Here is an 11,762-nt window from a genome sequence, read left to right as displayed (position 1 = left end):
CTACCATTCTCCTCAGTGTCTCTCGCCCGACCCCGTGGTGGCGCGGCACCGTCTCTCCAACAGGCCCCGCTGCCCCGTCTGGTCTCACTGGCACTTCTCCCCTCGTAACGCCCCAGAGGCGACCGGTGTCTGCCCCTCACCACCAGGCGAGGTCTGGCCTCTCCTGCCTCACGGACTACATCCCCCGGTACCCTCTGCGCCGGCGCCGTCGGCCTTCATCTACCTGCGGCGTGCAGGTAGCGCGGTGCACGCTGGAGCTGGTAGTCCCCGAAGAGAGGAAGGGCAGAGCTGTCCGGCAGTGTGTGGGGCTGAGCTGTGCGGGCCGAGGCGGGCGGTATGGACAAGCTGAAGCGGGTGCTGAGCGGCCGAGACACGGAGGAGCCGAGCGGTCTGGCTGAGGTAATGTGCCGCGCTCCCGGCTGTGGGGGTTGGAATGTATCAAAGCTGTCAGAGACCATGGGAAGGAGGAACTACAGCGGGCAATTAAGAGTGACCCGTCCCTGACTAGTACTTGGAAGATGTTGGAACTGGCAAGGAGCAAGGACGTCGGAACTGGAAAGAGAATGTCGATAGGAAAATCAGATAGACCTTTCACCTGATGTAACCGCAAGGCAAACACAGATGTGCTTGGCTAATTGCTTGGAAGCATATAGATATCGTGTAATCTTTGCAATAAAGGATCCAGCTTGCACTCTACCTCTGGGTCCGTGCCTCCATCCTCACACCCGGTACCTGCCTCCCGTCCTTCCGTGGTGTGTGGGGGAAACTGCGTGCTAAGGCCAGGGTGGTGGGAAGAGCAGGACCCGGGCCGCCCCTCAGCGCGGGTCGGTAGGACTGGTCTGTGTCGCCTCAGCCTCTCCCTGGGCTTCCGGCTCAACGGGACGGAGCCGGGCGGGGACTGCCTGGAGCAGTGGCTCCTCCGGAGCTGCACTTACTCTTACAATGCTGCGTGTTTTACCCCGCGAGCAGCCGCTGCCGGGAGAGGGGCCGTGGCTTCAAGAGGTTGGGTGTGAGAGAGAGTGACTCGGTCTCCCGAGCGAACCTCCGCCGTTCACGGAAGCAAAGTGGGGGAACGGGAATGTGCGCTTTGTGAGGGCAGGGAAACTGACCGCATTCCTCACTGTGAGGTTGATGAGTCACTGGCACAGGGTGCGGAGAGAAGCTGTGGCTGCCGCATCCCTGGCAGTGTTCAAAGCCAGGTTGGACGGGGCTTGGAGCAGCGTGATACAGTGGAAGGTGGCAGAGGGACGTGGAACTGGGTGAGCTTCCAAGCCCCTTCACACCTAGACCGTTGTGTGATCCCATGAAACCTAGCGCCCATCTGTTTGTCTGGGGAACTGGCGGGATAACAAAAGTAAAAAATACCGCCGGTGTCGGGACGGGCAGCCCCGTGTCGGTACAGACCGGGAGGGGCTCCAGGTGGTGGCTCTCTGACAGGGCTGCCGCTTGGCAGCAGCCCGCTTCCTACGGGCCGCTGAAGAGGGTGCTTAGAAATGGAGGCACCGTTTGAGCTGGGAAACAGTTTAGCATCTGGAGGGAATTTACAGACTTGATCTTGTATTAAACCTAATAAATAGGTTAGTAAATCTATTAGTGATAGACTCACAGAATGGTTTGAGTCGGAAAGGATCTTAAGATCATACAGTTCCAACCCCCTGCCATGGGCAGGAACGCCTCACACTAAACTATGTCACCCAAGGCTCAGTCCAGCCTGGCCTTGAACACTGCCTGGGATGGAGCATTTAACCCTTCCTTGGGCAGCCCATTCCAGTGCCTCACCACCCTTACAGTAAAGAGCTTCCTCTTTATATCTAACCTGAACTTCACCTGTTTAAGTTTAAACCCATTACCCCTTGTCCTGTCACTACAGTCTCTAATGAAGAGTCCCTCCCCAGCATCCCTATAGGCCCCCTTCGGATACTGGAAGGCTGCTATGAGGTATCCACGCAACTTTAGTTTCCCCAGGCTGAGCAGCCTCAATTCTTTAGCCTGTCTTCATATGGGAGGTGCTCCACCCCCCTTATCATCATCATCCTGGATTTGCTCTCACAGCTCCATAAGTGATAACTTGCACTCTATTTTTCTTCACATTTCTAGGTTATTGACGCAACTTCATTAGGCTGGGGCACCAGAGTGAAAGGCTTCATTGCTTGTTTTGCATTAGGATGCCTTTTCTCGTTCTTGGTAAGGACTTTTTGCATGATCTCTCCTGATACTGGAGTCTCAGGACCCCAAATAATTGCAGCCTTGCAGTATGCCACTGTTTGATTTTTCTGCATCTCAGGGAAGGCGTCTGACTCAGCTCCAGTTAGATGTAATGCACTAATTCTTTATAAGAACGGCAGTAAATGCAGTTTACTCTTGCATGTATATGATTCTGCAGTTTGGGTTTAAGTTTTCCTAGGACTTCTTTTATGCTGTGACATTTCTGGGATATGTTTATTTTGCAGTTTAAAAACAATATTAATTTTTCTTCCCTCTGTGTTCCTTTTTAGGGTAGTTGTCTGCTGTGGGTACCAAAGAAAGCGCTGCTGCTCTTTGCAGTGTTTTATACGCTGGGGAATATTGCATCTATTGGGAGGTAAAAATCTTCTCATTTATATTGGCTCCCTAATAAAGATGAGAAAGTATAAGCAGAATTCTAGATGAGGGTGCATAAGTGGTAGAAACCGTTGTATTTGTGTGACAATATTTGCTTATGTGGATCACTGTCTTGTTGCTGAATTTTAAAGAACAGTATTTCCCCAGTAGTCCCCTGAAATGGTAATGTTTTTTGTTATCATTATTAGCAATGCATTCAAGGTAGAAGTTACTCATCAGTAAAGAAGAATCAAACTCATACTTTGAGCATTGAAGGCTTTTTTTTATTTTGTTGTTACCCCCCCCCCCACACACCCCCCCACCCCAAGATATAGTAACTCTTTGTCATTTTGCATTTGGTAATGTTCTGTGTGTTGTGGTGAATATATCTGGGACAGTCTGTCAGGGTAGCTGTGTTTGATAAGCCTTCATGACCACTGAGGTTCCTGAAGCAGAGCCACTCTGACTGCATGACAGCACAACTGTCTGAGAGTGAGGAAACTTGGTAAAATGTTAGAAATCACAAGGGATGGAACTGGAAATAGTATAATAATGAGGCAGAATAACACGGTATATGAGGCAGAAATAGCACCTTAGATAAAACTTTCACCTTCTATAATTCTTGCAGTATCAATTACTAGAGCTCTTACATGAGGGCTGCAGATCTGGTAAGGCATCAGAGGATGGATCCAGGCCTGAAAACAGCCCTTTATATAGAGGAATTGAGCTGGATTACTGGCAATCTGCGCAGAGCCTCTGTGGCTGGTGGTTTTGAAGAGCAAGTTAAAAAAGCATCTGTTAAGATGTTAAGAATGATCTAATTGAAGCTGACCTTGACCTATACTTCTGGCTTGGTAGTTTTGCTCTGCTTAGTTAATTGTAACTGAACAAGTGTGAATAAAATTATAGTATAAATACCTTGCACAGAGAAAAGCAGAAATAGATTTTCTCATTGTGTATCCTGTTTCCTTGCCCCATGTGACTACACACAAAATAACAAAATAACCCTCCTTAATAAGGAATCTTTCCTTATTCCACTCTTGCCTTTCTACCTCTGTGTTCATCTGGTTTTCTTTTCTACAGCACTCTTTTTCTTATGGGACCAATGAAACAACTGAAAAGAATGTTTGACCCTACACGTTTGATTGCTACTGTTGTTATGCTAGTAAGTGGCAAAGGAATCTATTTTAACTCATGCTAACTTCTAAACAATTTCCATTGTAAAGTCCTTTCACATGCATTGATCTGACATCTCAAGATGTGTTTGTGAGTGGTTTTAGTTGGTGGGGCGGTTTTGTTGTTTTTTTCCCTTAAAACATTAAACATCCTGCACATCTTCTATAGTAGAAAGGTACTCTAGCACCAGAAAACTACCTTTCTATTATGAAAGACTGAGCTGAAGCCATCTTGTTATGCTGCTTAATGAGAATTATTTGTGGCTGGCATTTGTGAACCATGCATATGCTTTTGAGGGTGCTTGAGGTCACAACATCATATTTTCATGTTATTTAAAAGATGAAAGATGGGGAAACTACTTTTTTAAATGTTGTACTATGGAAGTTGTTGGATATTCTGTTTTGTATAATTTTGCCTTTTTATATTCTACCTGATGTGCTTTAAAGAGTTGTGTAGATATTTCTACCTTGATAATTGTAATTTCCTGACAAAGCAGAGAGGGCTGCCTTGGTTACCTTGCATTAAAAATACAGAAATTGTCCCAGTTGGCTGATGGCTTCAGCTGAAGTCAGCCATTAGAATTATTTTTTTATCTTTGGAAGGTGGAAATTGTAACCAGCCTTCTACTGTGTGTGTGAAAATTGCTCCTAAGTTTCAGACTCTTGTTCAAAGTGCATGTGCTTCTTGGTCTTTTCAGCTTTCTCATTTTCTGTTGGAGAGTCTAAAAACTCGAAGGTGGTTTAAACTTGCATAAAACTGTCCTCCCATTTTCAGTGTGAATGTCTTTGGAGTGTATGCTAGGCATCGTATTTTCTCTAAACACCCAGAGAAGACTGCAGGCAACTGATAGAGCTTGTGAAAATGACCGTTTACTGTCAGACCAGCAGCAAGTAAGAAGCCTGCTGTGGGGAGTGTTTGTTTTGTATGCATTTAGGATGCCTGGAGCAAGGAGAATGCCTGGAAAGTTGTTCACTGGGATAAAGCCAGTTGTTAGATGTATGATGTAGTATTTCAACCAATATCCAAATCACCACCTTAAAACTAATGGAAAAACTATGTTTAACGTCAGTAGTTGTGGTTGAGGTGAAGTGTATTATTTTTTGTCTGTGTGTGTGTTACTGCTTTGAATATGCAGTACTAAATCATTTTTTACTCAAACAGAAAAATGCATGTTATAATCTTTAGTAGCACAGTGGTACATGCGTATTGAAAGGCTGTTAGATGTTGATGAAGGAAGATAAGTATGACCCTCTGTCACAGCTAAATGAGCTGTCATGTCTTAAAATTGAAAATAAAAACTTGAACTGAAAGGATGCTTCTGTTAAAACAGAAAATAATCCAGAGTGGCCTTCTCCCCCCTAAGGTTTTAACTTAGTAAAAACACAGTACAGTCCCCCACCCCCCCACCCCCCACCAAAAAAAAAGAAAAGAAAAGAAAAGAAGTGATTGTTTGAATGGCTGTGTTGGACTTCATATTAAGCAGGAGAGCTATGAAGCAGTAGCTGAAAGTTCTTGAAAGTATAGTGCATTTTTAATTGGTAAGAATTAACTAATGACATAACTTCAACCCCTTGGTAACCTTGAGAATCAACAGGAAATGTGGCATGTACAGAAACAGAAAGACTAGTTGTAACTGGAAAGCCTTACTTAGGCAAAACGATGCAGCGTGGTTTGTAAGTGTGACACCAACAAGTGTGTGGGATGAAGCAGAGACCTGCTGATATTGCAAAGAACTGTAGGAACCTCTTCCTCTTGTTCCTTATCAGCAATAAAATTACTTTCTGAAGGTACCGTGCTGATATTTCCTCATTGCTTTAATTTATTTCAGAAATGTAATAGCAAGAGCATTTTAAATAAGGGGAACTTTTATGCAGGATTGGATGAAACTATGAAATTATGTAGTCTGTTTCCATCTCTGTGGAGAAACCTGTTACTGTGTTACAATATCGATAAAAACTGTGGTTGTTTCTATGTTTAATAGAAATTCTTTATTTTCTTCTAGTTGTGTCTCATACTAACACTGTGCTCTGCTTTCTGGGTGAGTACTTGAGTGCTATATGTATGTATGGCTGGAGTATATTTTAAAAACCAGATTCTTACACTGTTGTCTCTGCCATGTTTCTTCCTCCCTCCCCCCTTCTCTCCTCCTCCAGTGGCATAAGGAAGGACTTGCTCTGCTTTTCTGCATCTTACAGTTTTTTGCCTTGGCATGGTAAGTGATTTCTTCCCCATGCACTTCATTTTCTATTGCACCTGACGTCAGTAGCTGAACTGAGTGGATTTTGACCTTATGTGAGTTGGGGTAAGGAGATTTTTATCTTGCCATCCTGCTAGGTGCAAAACAGAGCATGAATGAGAAGCTGACTTGTTCCTGCTTCTTGGTCTATCGTGCCATTTCAGAGGCTTAGGAGATGCAGCTCAGGGCTCCATTTCTGGGAAAGTTCCTTAGAAAGTGTTTAATTTCTGTCAGCTTGAAGTACACCTGCTTTTTTTCTTTCACTTTTCAATCGATTTGTTGCCTACTGTCTGGTATTCCTTGTACTTTACACTCTCCTAAATTTGTCTTGTTAAAAGACTTAGATATGCCAATCAGATTAAGTGTTGGTGTTCTTTAAGTTAACATATGCTCTATGTGATGTCACAGAAGTAATACAGAAGCTGATATGATCTAGTCAGCCCTTACCTGCCTGTAGGCGATGCAGCATGGAGAGTATTAGGTGCAAGAGAACTACATTTAAAATGCTTCTGCAGTATGTCCCCTGCTTTTGCCATAGTGTTTCACAATCTGGCTGGGCTAAGATGACTTGTAAGGATATGAGTTTCTGGTACTCACAAACTTGTATAATCAAAATGAAGCTTCATCTTCCAGTTACCTGTTTAGAGCATTGGAAGAGTTGTTCTTGTTTGTGACTTTTACTAAAATCTGACATAAAGAGTAACTTTAAAAATCTTTCTTCTTAGGTACAGCATTTCCTTCATACCTTATGCAAGGTAATCTTTCCTACTCCATTACTTTTTGTTATCTTGAAGTTTAATCGTGGAAACACAGAATGGTTTGGGTTGTAAAGGACCTTAAGATCATCTGCTTCCAAACCCCCTGCAATGGGCAGGAACACCTTCCACTAGACCAGGTTGCTCAAAGCCCCATCCAACCCAGCCTTGAATTCTGATATAACAATACAGAAGATTTGTTTATAGAACTGTTGTAATGTATGGATTTAGAAGTTTTTCTATGGTGGTGTTTTAGGGGGAGGAAATGCATGTAGTTGAACCTGAAAATGAAACTGAGCATCTTCTCTAGTGGGAGGACACAAAGGTAACAAAATTAGAGGGCTTCCCATTTAAAAAATACATAAGTGTGTGACCCCACACTGAACTTAAACTTTGCCTTTGGAATGCGTAAATGTTGTCCAAAATACGATTAGATCATTGTATTCTCCTGCGTACCTTTTTTTACCCTGTTCTCCCCCACGAGCACTATTCTGTGTTTGAGCAAGCAGTTCTCTATCCTGCTCCATCAGCACTGCCTCAGTAGAGGTGTCACCCACACTGCAGTTGGGTGGGTGCACGGTGAGCAGACCACTTGTCTCTGATGCATTCACGTAGTCATGCAAATTATGTGAGCGAAGTTAATACATGGTCAGCTGGTATTTAAAGTCCTCAGTGTCTGTGTGGTAGCAGCATGGAATGAGTCTCATCAAGCAGCATAACTGAGGTGACTCTGTTTTGTTTTGTTCCTTTCTTCTGCCTGTAGGGATGCTGTGAAGAAATGTGTTTCTGTCTGTCTGTCCTAACAGGAATACTGGATGCTTCACAAAGTTCTAGGAAGCATAGTAGAACTATGTAAAGATCACTGTGTATGTATTTTCCTACTTCTGTCTTAAATATGTGCCTTTTACCTTGTTAGAATCTCCTTGTGTTAAATCCAATTTATGCAATTGCTTGGTTTTCTGAGCAATGGTGTCTGTAGGACAGGGTGCTAGTGATAAAATGAAGTTCAGTCTGGCAGAAGAACTGGGCAGAGATCCAGAGTTTGTTACGATAATTCTTATGTAAAATTATGTATTTGTTTGATTTTTTCAAAAGTAGTAAGTGAAGTCTGTAAAATGGAGACCTGGACTCTGATGGGACTATGCCAGTCGAGAGGATCTCTTTTTCAAGAAAACCAGTTGCCAACTCCAACTGATTTTTTTTTTATTTTTTTTTTTATGACAATTTGTTGTTTGGTTTTTTTTGTTTGTTTTTTTTTTTTAATAGCCTTATGTCACTCTTTGCACTGTTTGCCTTGGGTAATGGAATATTGGTATTCTTTCCTTCCTCTCCTGCAAAATTTTAGGTTTATGAGACTTCTAAAATACTTAATTCTAAATGACAAGACTGTTTTGGGAGTAAGTGTGAAATATTTGTGTCTTTAAATAAGTTTTTAATTTTCAGTTTAGACTGATAGTGCTTCCTTAACATACATGAAAGGGACACTTTAATCTGTAAAAACTTTTTCCTTACAAAAAGCACATGCGAAATATGGTTAGTAGAATTTTTCATCTGCCAGGAAATCAAGTTCTTTGACTTCCCTAGAGCTAATGGCAGTATGGACAATGTAGGAAGCTGAATTTTTTCACATGAAGCAAAGTGCTTGCTTTTCTTTTCCCTCAGCTGTAACATAGAAACAGTGCAAAGCTGAGGGCATGATAGGTAAACTGAGAGAGAATTTGTGGTAAGATTTCATTAAATGCCCAAGAGAAGCTGGGGAATTAAAGAATACTGGTATGAATTTTCCCTCACTGGTCTACAACAAACATCTAAACTGATGTGTCTTGTTCTATCAGGTAGTAGATTCAAAACCTAATTTACATCTGTCAGAAGACCCATGTTAGCCTTTTATTAGGGCTTTAATAATGTTTACAGAATTCCTTTGTATAAGGGCAACTGAATGCAACCCTGATGCCTTTTACATTAATCTTTATTAAGTTTTAACTTCTCTGGGTGTTTCTGGAAAATGCTATGAGTAGAGCATACATTATTTCTCCTTCCCGTCTCCAGGGAAATTACACTCAGATCATCATTCCAGGATCATCAGCAGTCAACATAATGGAATTTGTCCTCTGGGGTTCATTTTTTTGAATGCTTCAGGTTGTGCAGGATTGTGGCACCCCAACTCCCTATCAGTTGTCTGGAAGATTGGTAGAATTGGGTGTGCTGAAGATTAGTTTTTCAACTTTCATACTCGCTAACTGAAACCTTTTAGTTGACTGTTGTGAGCACAACCACTTACAGGAAGAATATTTACGAAACTACTAGTAAGCAGTGGGTAAACTTAAATGGATTATTTCCTCCCCCCCCCCCCATCCTTTTTAAAGCTATAATTCCAGCTCTGCAGCTTTTTTTTTCAGGAAGAGAGGAGAACAAATCTTGACTTGATTTTAGCTTCCACATGAGGCTAAGCAATTGTGCCCTTAAAAGACGGGAACTCAAGGAGAGATGGCAAAGACATAAGGATCACTAGAGTGCCGCTAGAGCTTACGTTGCCTTTTGGTGTTGTATTCTGCTCTTGTGAACGTCGGGTGGTAGGAGAGAGTCACCATGGTCTTGCCAATATGTGAAACATACTTAGGGTTTGTCGCTTCATCAACAAGCAGTTTTAATTTAAAATAACTCCTCTATCAGAACAAAACTCTTCACATTCTTACTCGCTTATAAATAATTGTGTTCAGACTATTGCCAAGTTTAGCAAAAAATTTCTCCAGTTTGTTAAAATACTTTATATGATTATTACACAATCAGGGAGTAAACTAGTATGTGAATGCTCCCTCTTGATCAGTTTCAATCTGATTCAAATTATACCATTATACCACTTCTTTTTTTTTTTTCTTCACTGAAATGACTTTGTGTTAATTTTTGATATTGTCAGCTTTGGCTATCCGCTTGACAGAGTGCATGGTGGGCATTTCTGGAGATCTCTGGCTTTCTATCTTAATGTCCTTCAAGGCAGGAATGTTGTTATGTGCACTCTACTGCAAATAGAGATGTTTGCGGTTTAAATCACAAAGTTCTTTCCTTCCCAAAGTCCTTGCTTAGCTGCCTTAACTCAAGGCTTACTTTCCTAAAGAAACTTTTATGATGTTGGATGCCCATCTTTTCTGCAGGATTTGGTGTTCTACCGGAAAGCACATTTTGCCCAGCCTCACTGTTGGTTAACTTGTCTATCCACATGTTTTTTTATTATTTTTTTTTTTTGCAGTACAGATAATGTAACCTTATCCAAGGAGCTTTAGCACACCGCTCTAGCGTGAAATGTGCATACTGGGGACCAGCTGACTTTCCAGATGTAGTAGAAATAGAAATGGGGAGGGTGGTAGTCATCTGTTCCCAAAGTACTGGGATTCTATACACTGAAATGTAGGGATTTTTCATTACTTCCAAGTTTTGCTGGTTTTTGCGATGGAGTCCATTGTGAATGTTGGTACTGTGTGAGATGGTGTGACAGTGATGGCAGCAATTTCATCTTGCTTAGTATTTACAGTAATAAGATTGCTCATGAGGAACAAAGAAATTTCTGCACTGAGTTGAAATTGTTTTAAGAAATCATGTTTCAAAACAGTGTATTAGGCTTTGTGTGTGGATACTTACAAGGCAGGTTTGGAGGAGGACAGAGACTCTGCCATGGGGTGGCTTCCAGCTCACTGCAGGATAACAGCCTACTTGTGGGTAGACTGCAGCTGGCATGCCTTATATTTGGAGGCTTTGGCACTGTTGCTTACAGGCAGTTAGAAACTCGTGTTCTGGGACCTGCCTCATGGAGCAGTGTGGGCACTTGAAGCCCATCCCCTTGTGCTGTGTGCTAGAGATTGAAAGAGCCTCTGAGTTTCTAAGAACAGTTCCTGCTTAATTTTGGTACTTAATCACATTAATGAAAGCAAGATCACTGTTATTGTAGATTCTCAAATCTGAGGAGGAGGATGACATTTAAACACCTTTGTCTTAAATACTGATGTTTACAACTGTACCAAATACTGACCATGTAGAGCAGAAAGCACAGAAATGGTATATTTTCTTAAAACCACATGCCTCACTGTAATGTGACAACACTAAATGTTTTTACCAGCTGTGGAATTGTTTTGTAAAATAAAAATCAAACTCTGAAATTCTCTACAAAGTTTTGTACTGTTTGTACTGATCCTGTTTGCTGTTGTGCCTTTTCTAGGTATTTACACTATTTGATTTCTACATTGATAAAAAAATCTTTTTCCTAATTTAAAATTTTCTCTGTAATGAAGTGAAAGCTTTACTTACAAGTGCTGGGTTTTTTTTTTCCCCTTCAATAAAGTTGTCATTGCATTAAATGAATTGCTCTTATGGTTAATGTGAAGTGTCTAATGATGCTGATTCTGCAGATGATACTGGAATTGCTGTGTATTGGTTTGCTGGTTGGATTCCTTGTTGTTTTCTTGGTTTTTCATTTTGTTTTTTAAAGTGATTTTCTTGTGTAAACAGCAAAGAAAGTAAGGGGATCTCTGCAGAAGTACCACTGCAGTATGGCTGCTTCACCCAGCATGTGTCTAGCTCAACCAAATGCTTACTGGCATATCTGCATGTACATAGACAACTGGTTGGCACAACTTGAGTTGTTAAGGTGAGGATGATATTTTTATTATGTCTTTCTTATTTACCTCAAGAGTCAACCTACATGTGCCAACAAACTGTTGGCTTAGTCCATGCTACAGAGCAAATAATTATTGATGTTATTCTGTCAGCAGAGGTAAGAGTTATAAAGCAGTGTGCCTCTTTGTGGAATAAATACACCAAATACTGATGTACAATGTAAGTAAAAAGCCAGTGAGTTCTGAATGTGTTAAAAGTAAAGTTAGGTACAATGATTTTAAAAAAAAACTTTCAAAAAGCATTCCTGTTTGAGTTTATACCTGTTACGTATCCAGACACTTGCTGTGCTTGTAATATTCCTTGGCAGTGTTAACAGGGCTGTGCGTTGGGCTCTTCAGAGTACATTA

The 11,762-nt window shown here is 41.6% G+C and overlaps 2 protein-coding genes across 2 annotated transcripts in view; both read left to right on the top strand.

The window, feature by feature from the left end:
- Positions 1 to 191: 191 nt before the first annotated feature.
- SFT2D2 (SFT2 domain containing 2) lies at positions 192 to 7,654 on the top strand. The gene is made up of 8 exons (XM_061453861.1): positions 192 to 399; positions 2,098 to 2,184; positions 2,496 to 2,581; positions 3,664 to 3,745; positions 5,759 to 5,794; positions 5,910 to 5,968; positions 6,718 to 6,747; positions 7,511 to 7,654. Exons 1-8 carry the CDS (start codon positions 337 to 339, stop codon positions 7,548 to 7,550), a joined length of 483 nt encoding a protein of 160 aa, XP_061309845.1. The 5' UTR covers positions 192 to 336; the 3' UTR covers positions 7,551 to 7,654.
- The window catches only part of TBX19 (T-box transcription factor 19), a 24,902-nt gene continuing 20,648 nt past the window's right edge, over positions 7,509 to 11,762 (top strand). The window contains exon 1 of the mRNA XM_061453860.1: positions 7,509 to 7,613. Within this exon, the coding sequence (XP_061309844.1) occupies positions 7,563 to 7,613 (51 nt within the window). The 5' untranslated portion in view covers positions 7,509 to 7,562. The remainder of the gene's footprint in view (positions 7,614 to 11,762) is intronic.

The sequence above is a fragment of the Pezoporus flaviventris genome, unplaced genomic scaffold, assembly GCF_033815535.1.
Source record: "Pezoporus flaviventris isolate CSIRO_AGI_PZ_B2104156 unplaced genomic scaffold, CSIRO_AGI_Pfla_v1 ptg000015l, whole genome shotgun sequence".
Classification (NCBI taxonomy): Eukaryota; Metazoa; Chordata; class Aves; order Psittaciformes; family Psittacidae; genus Pezoporus; species Pezoporus flaviventris.
The sequence above is the reverse complement of the archived record's forward strand: the minus strand, read 5'-3'. Positions and strand labels throughout refer to the sequence as shown.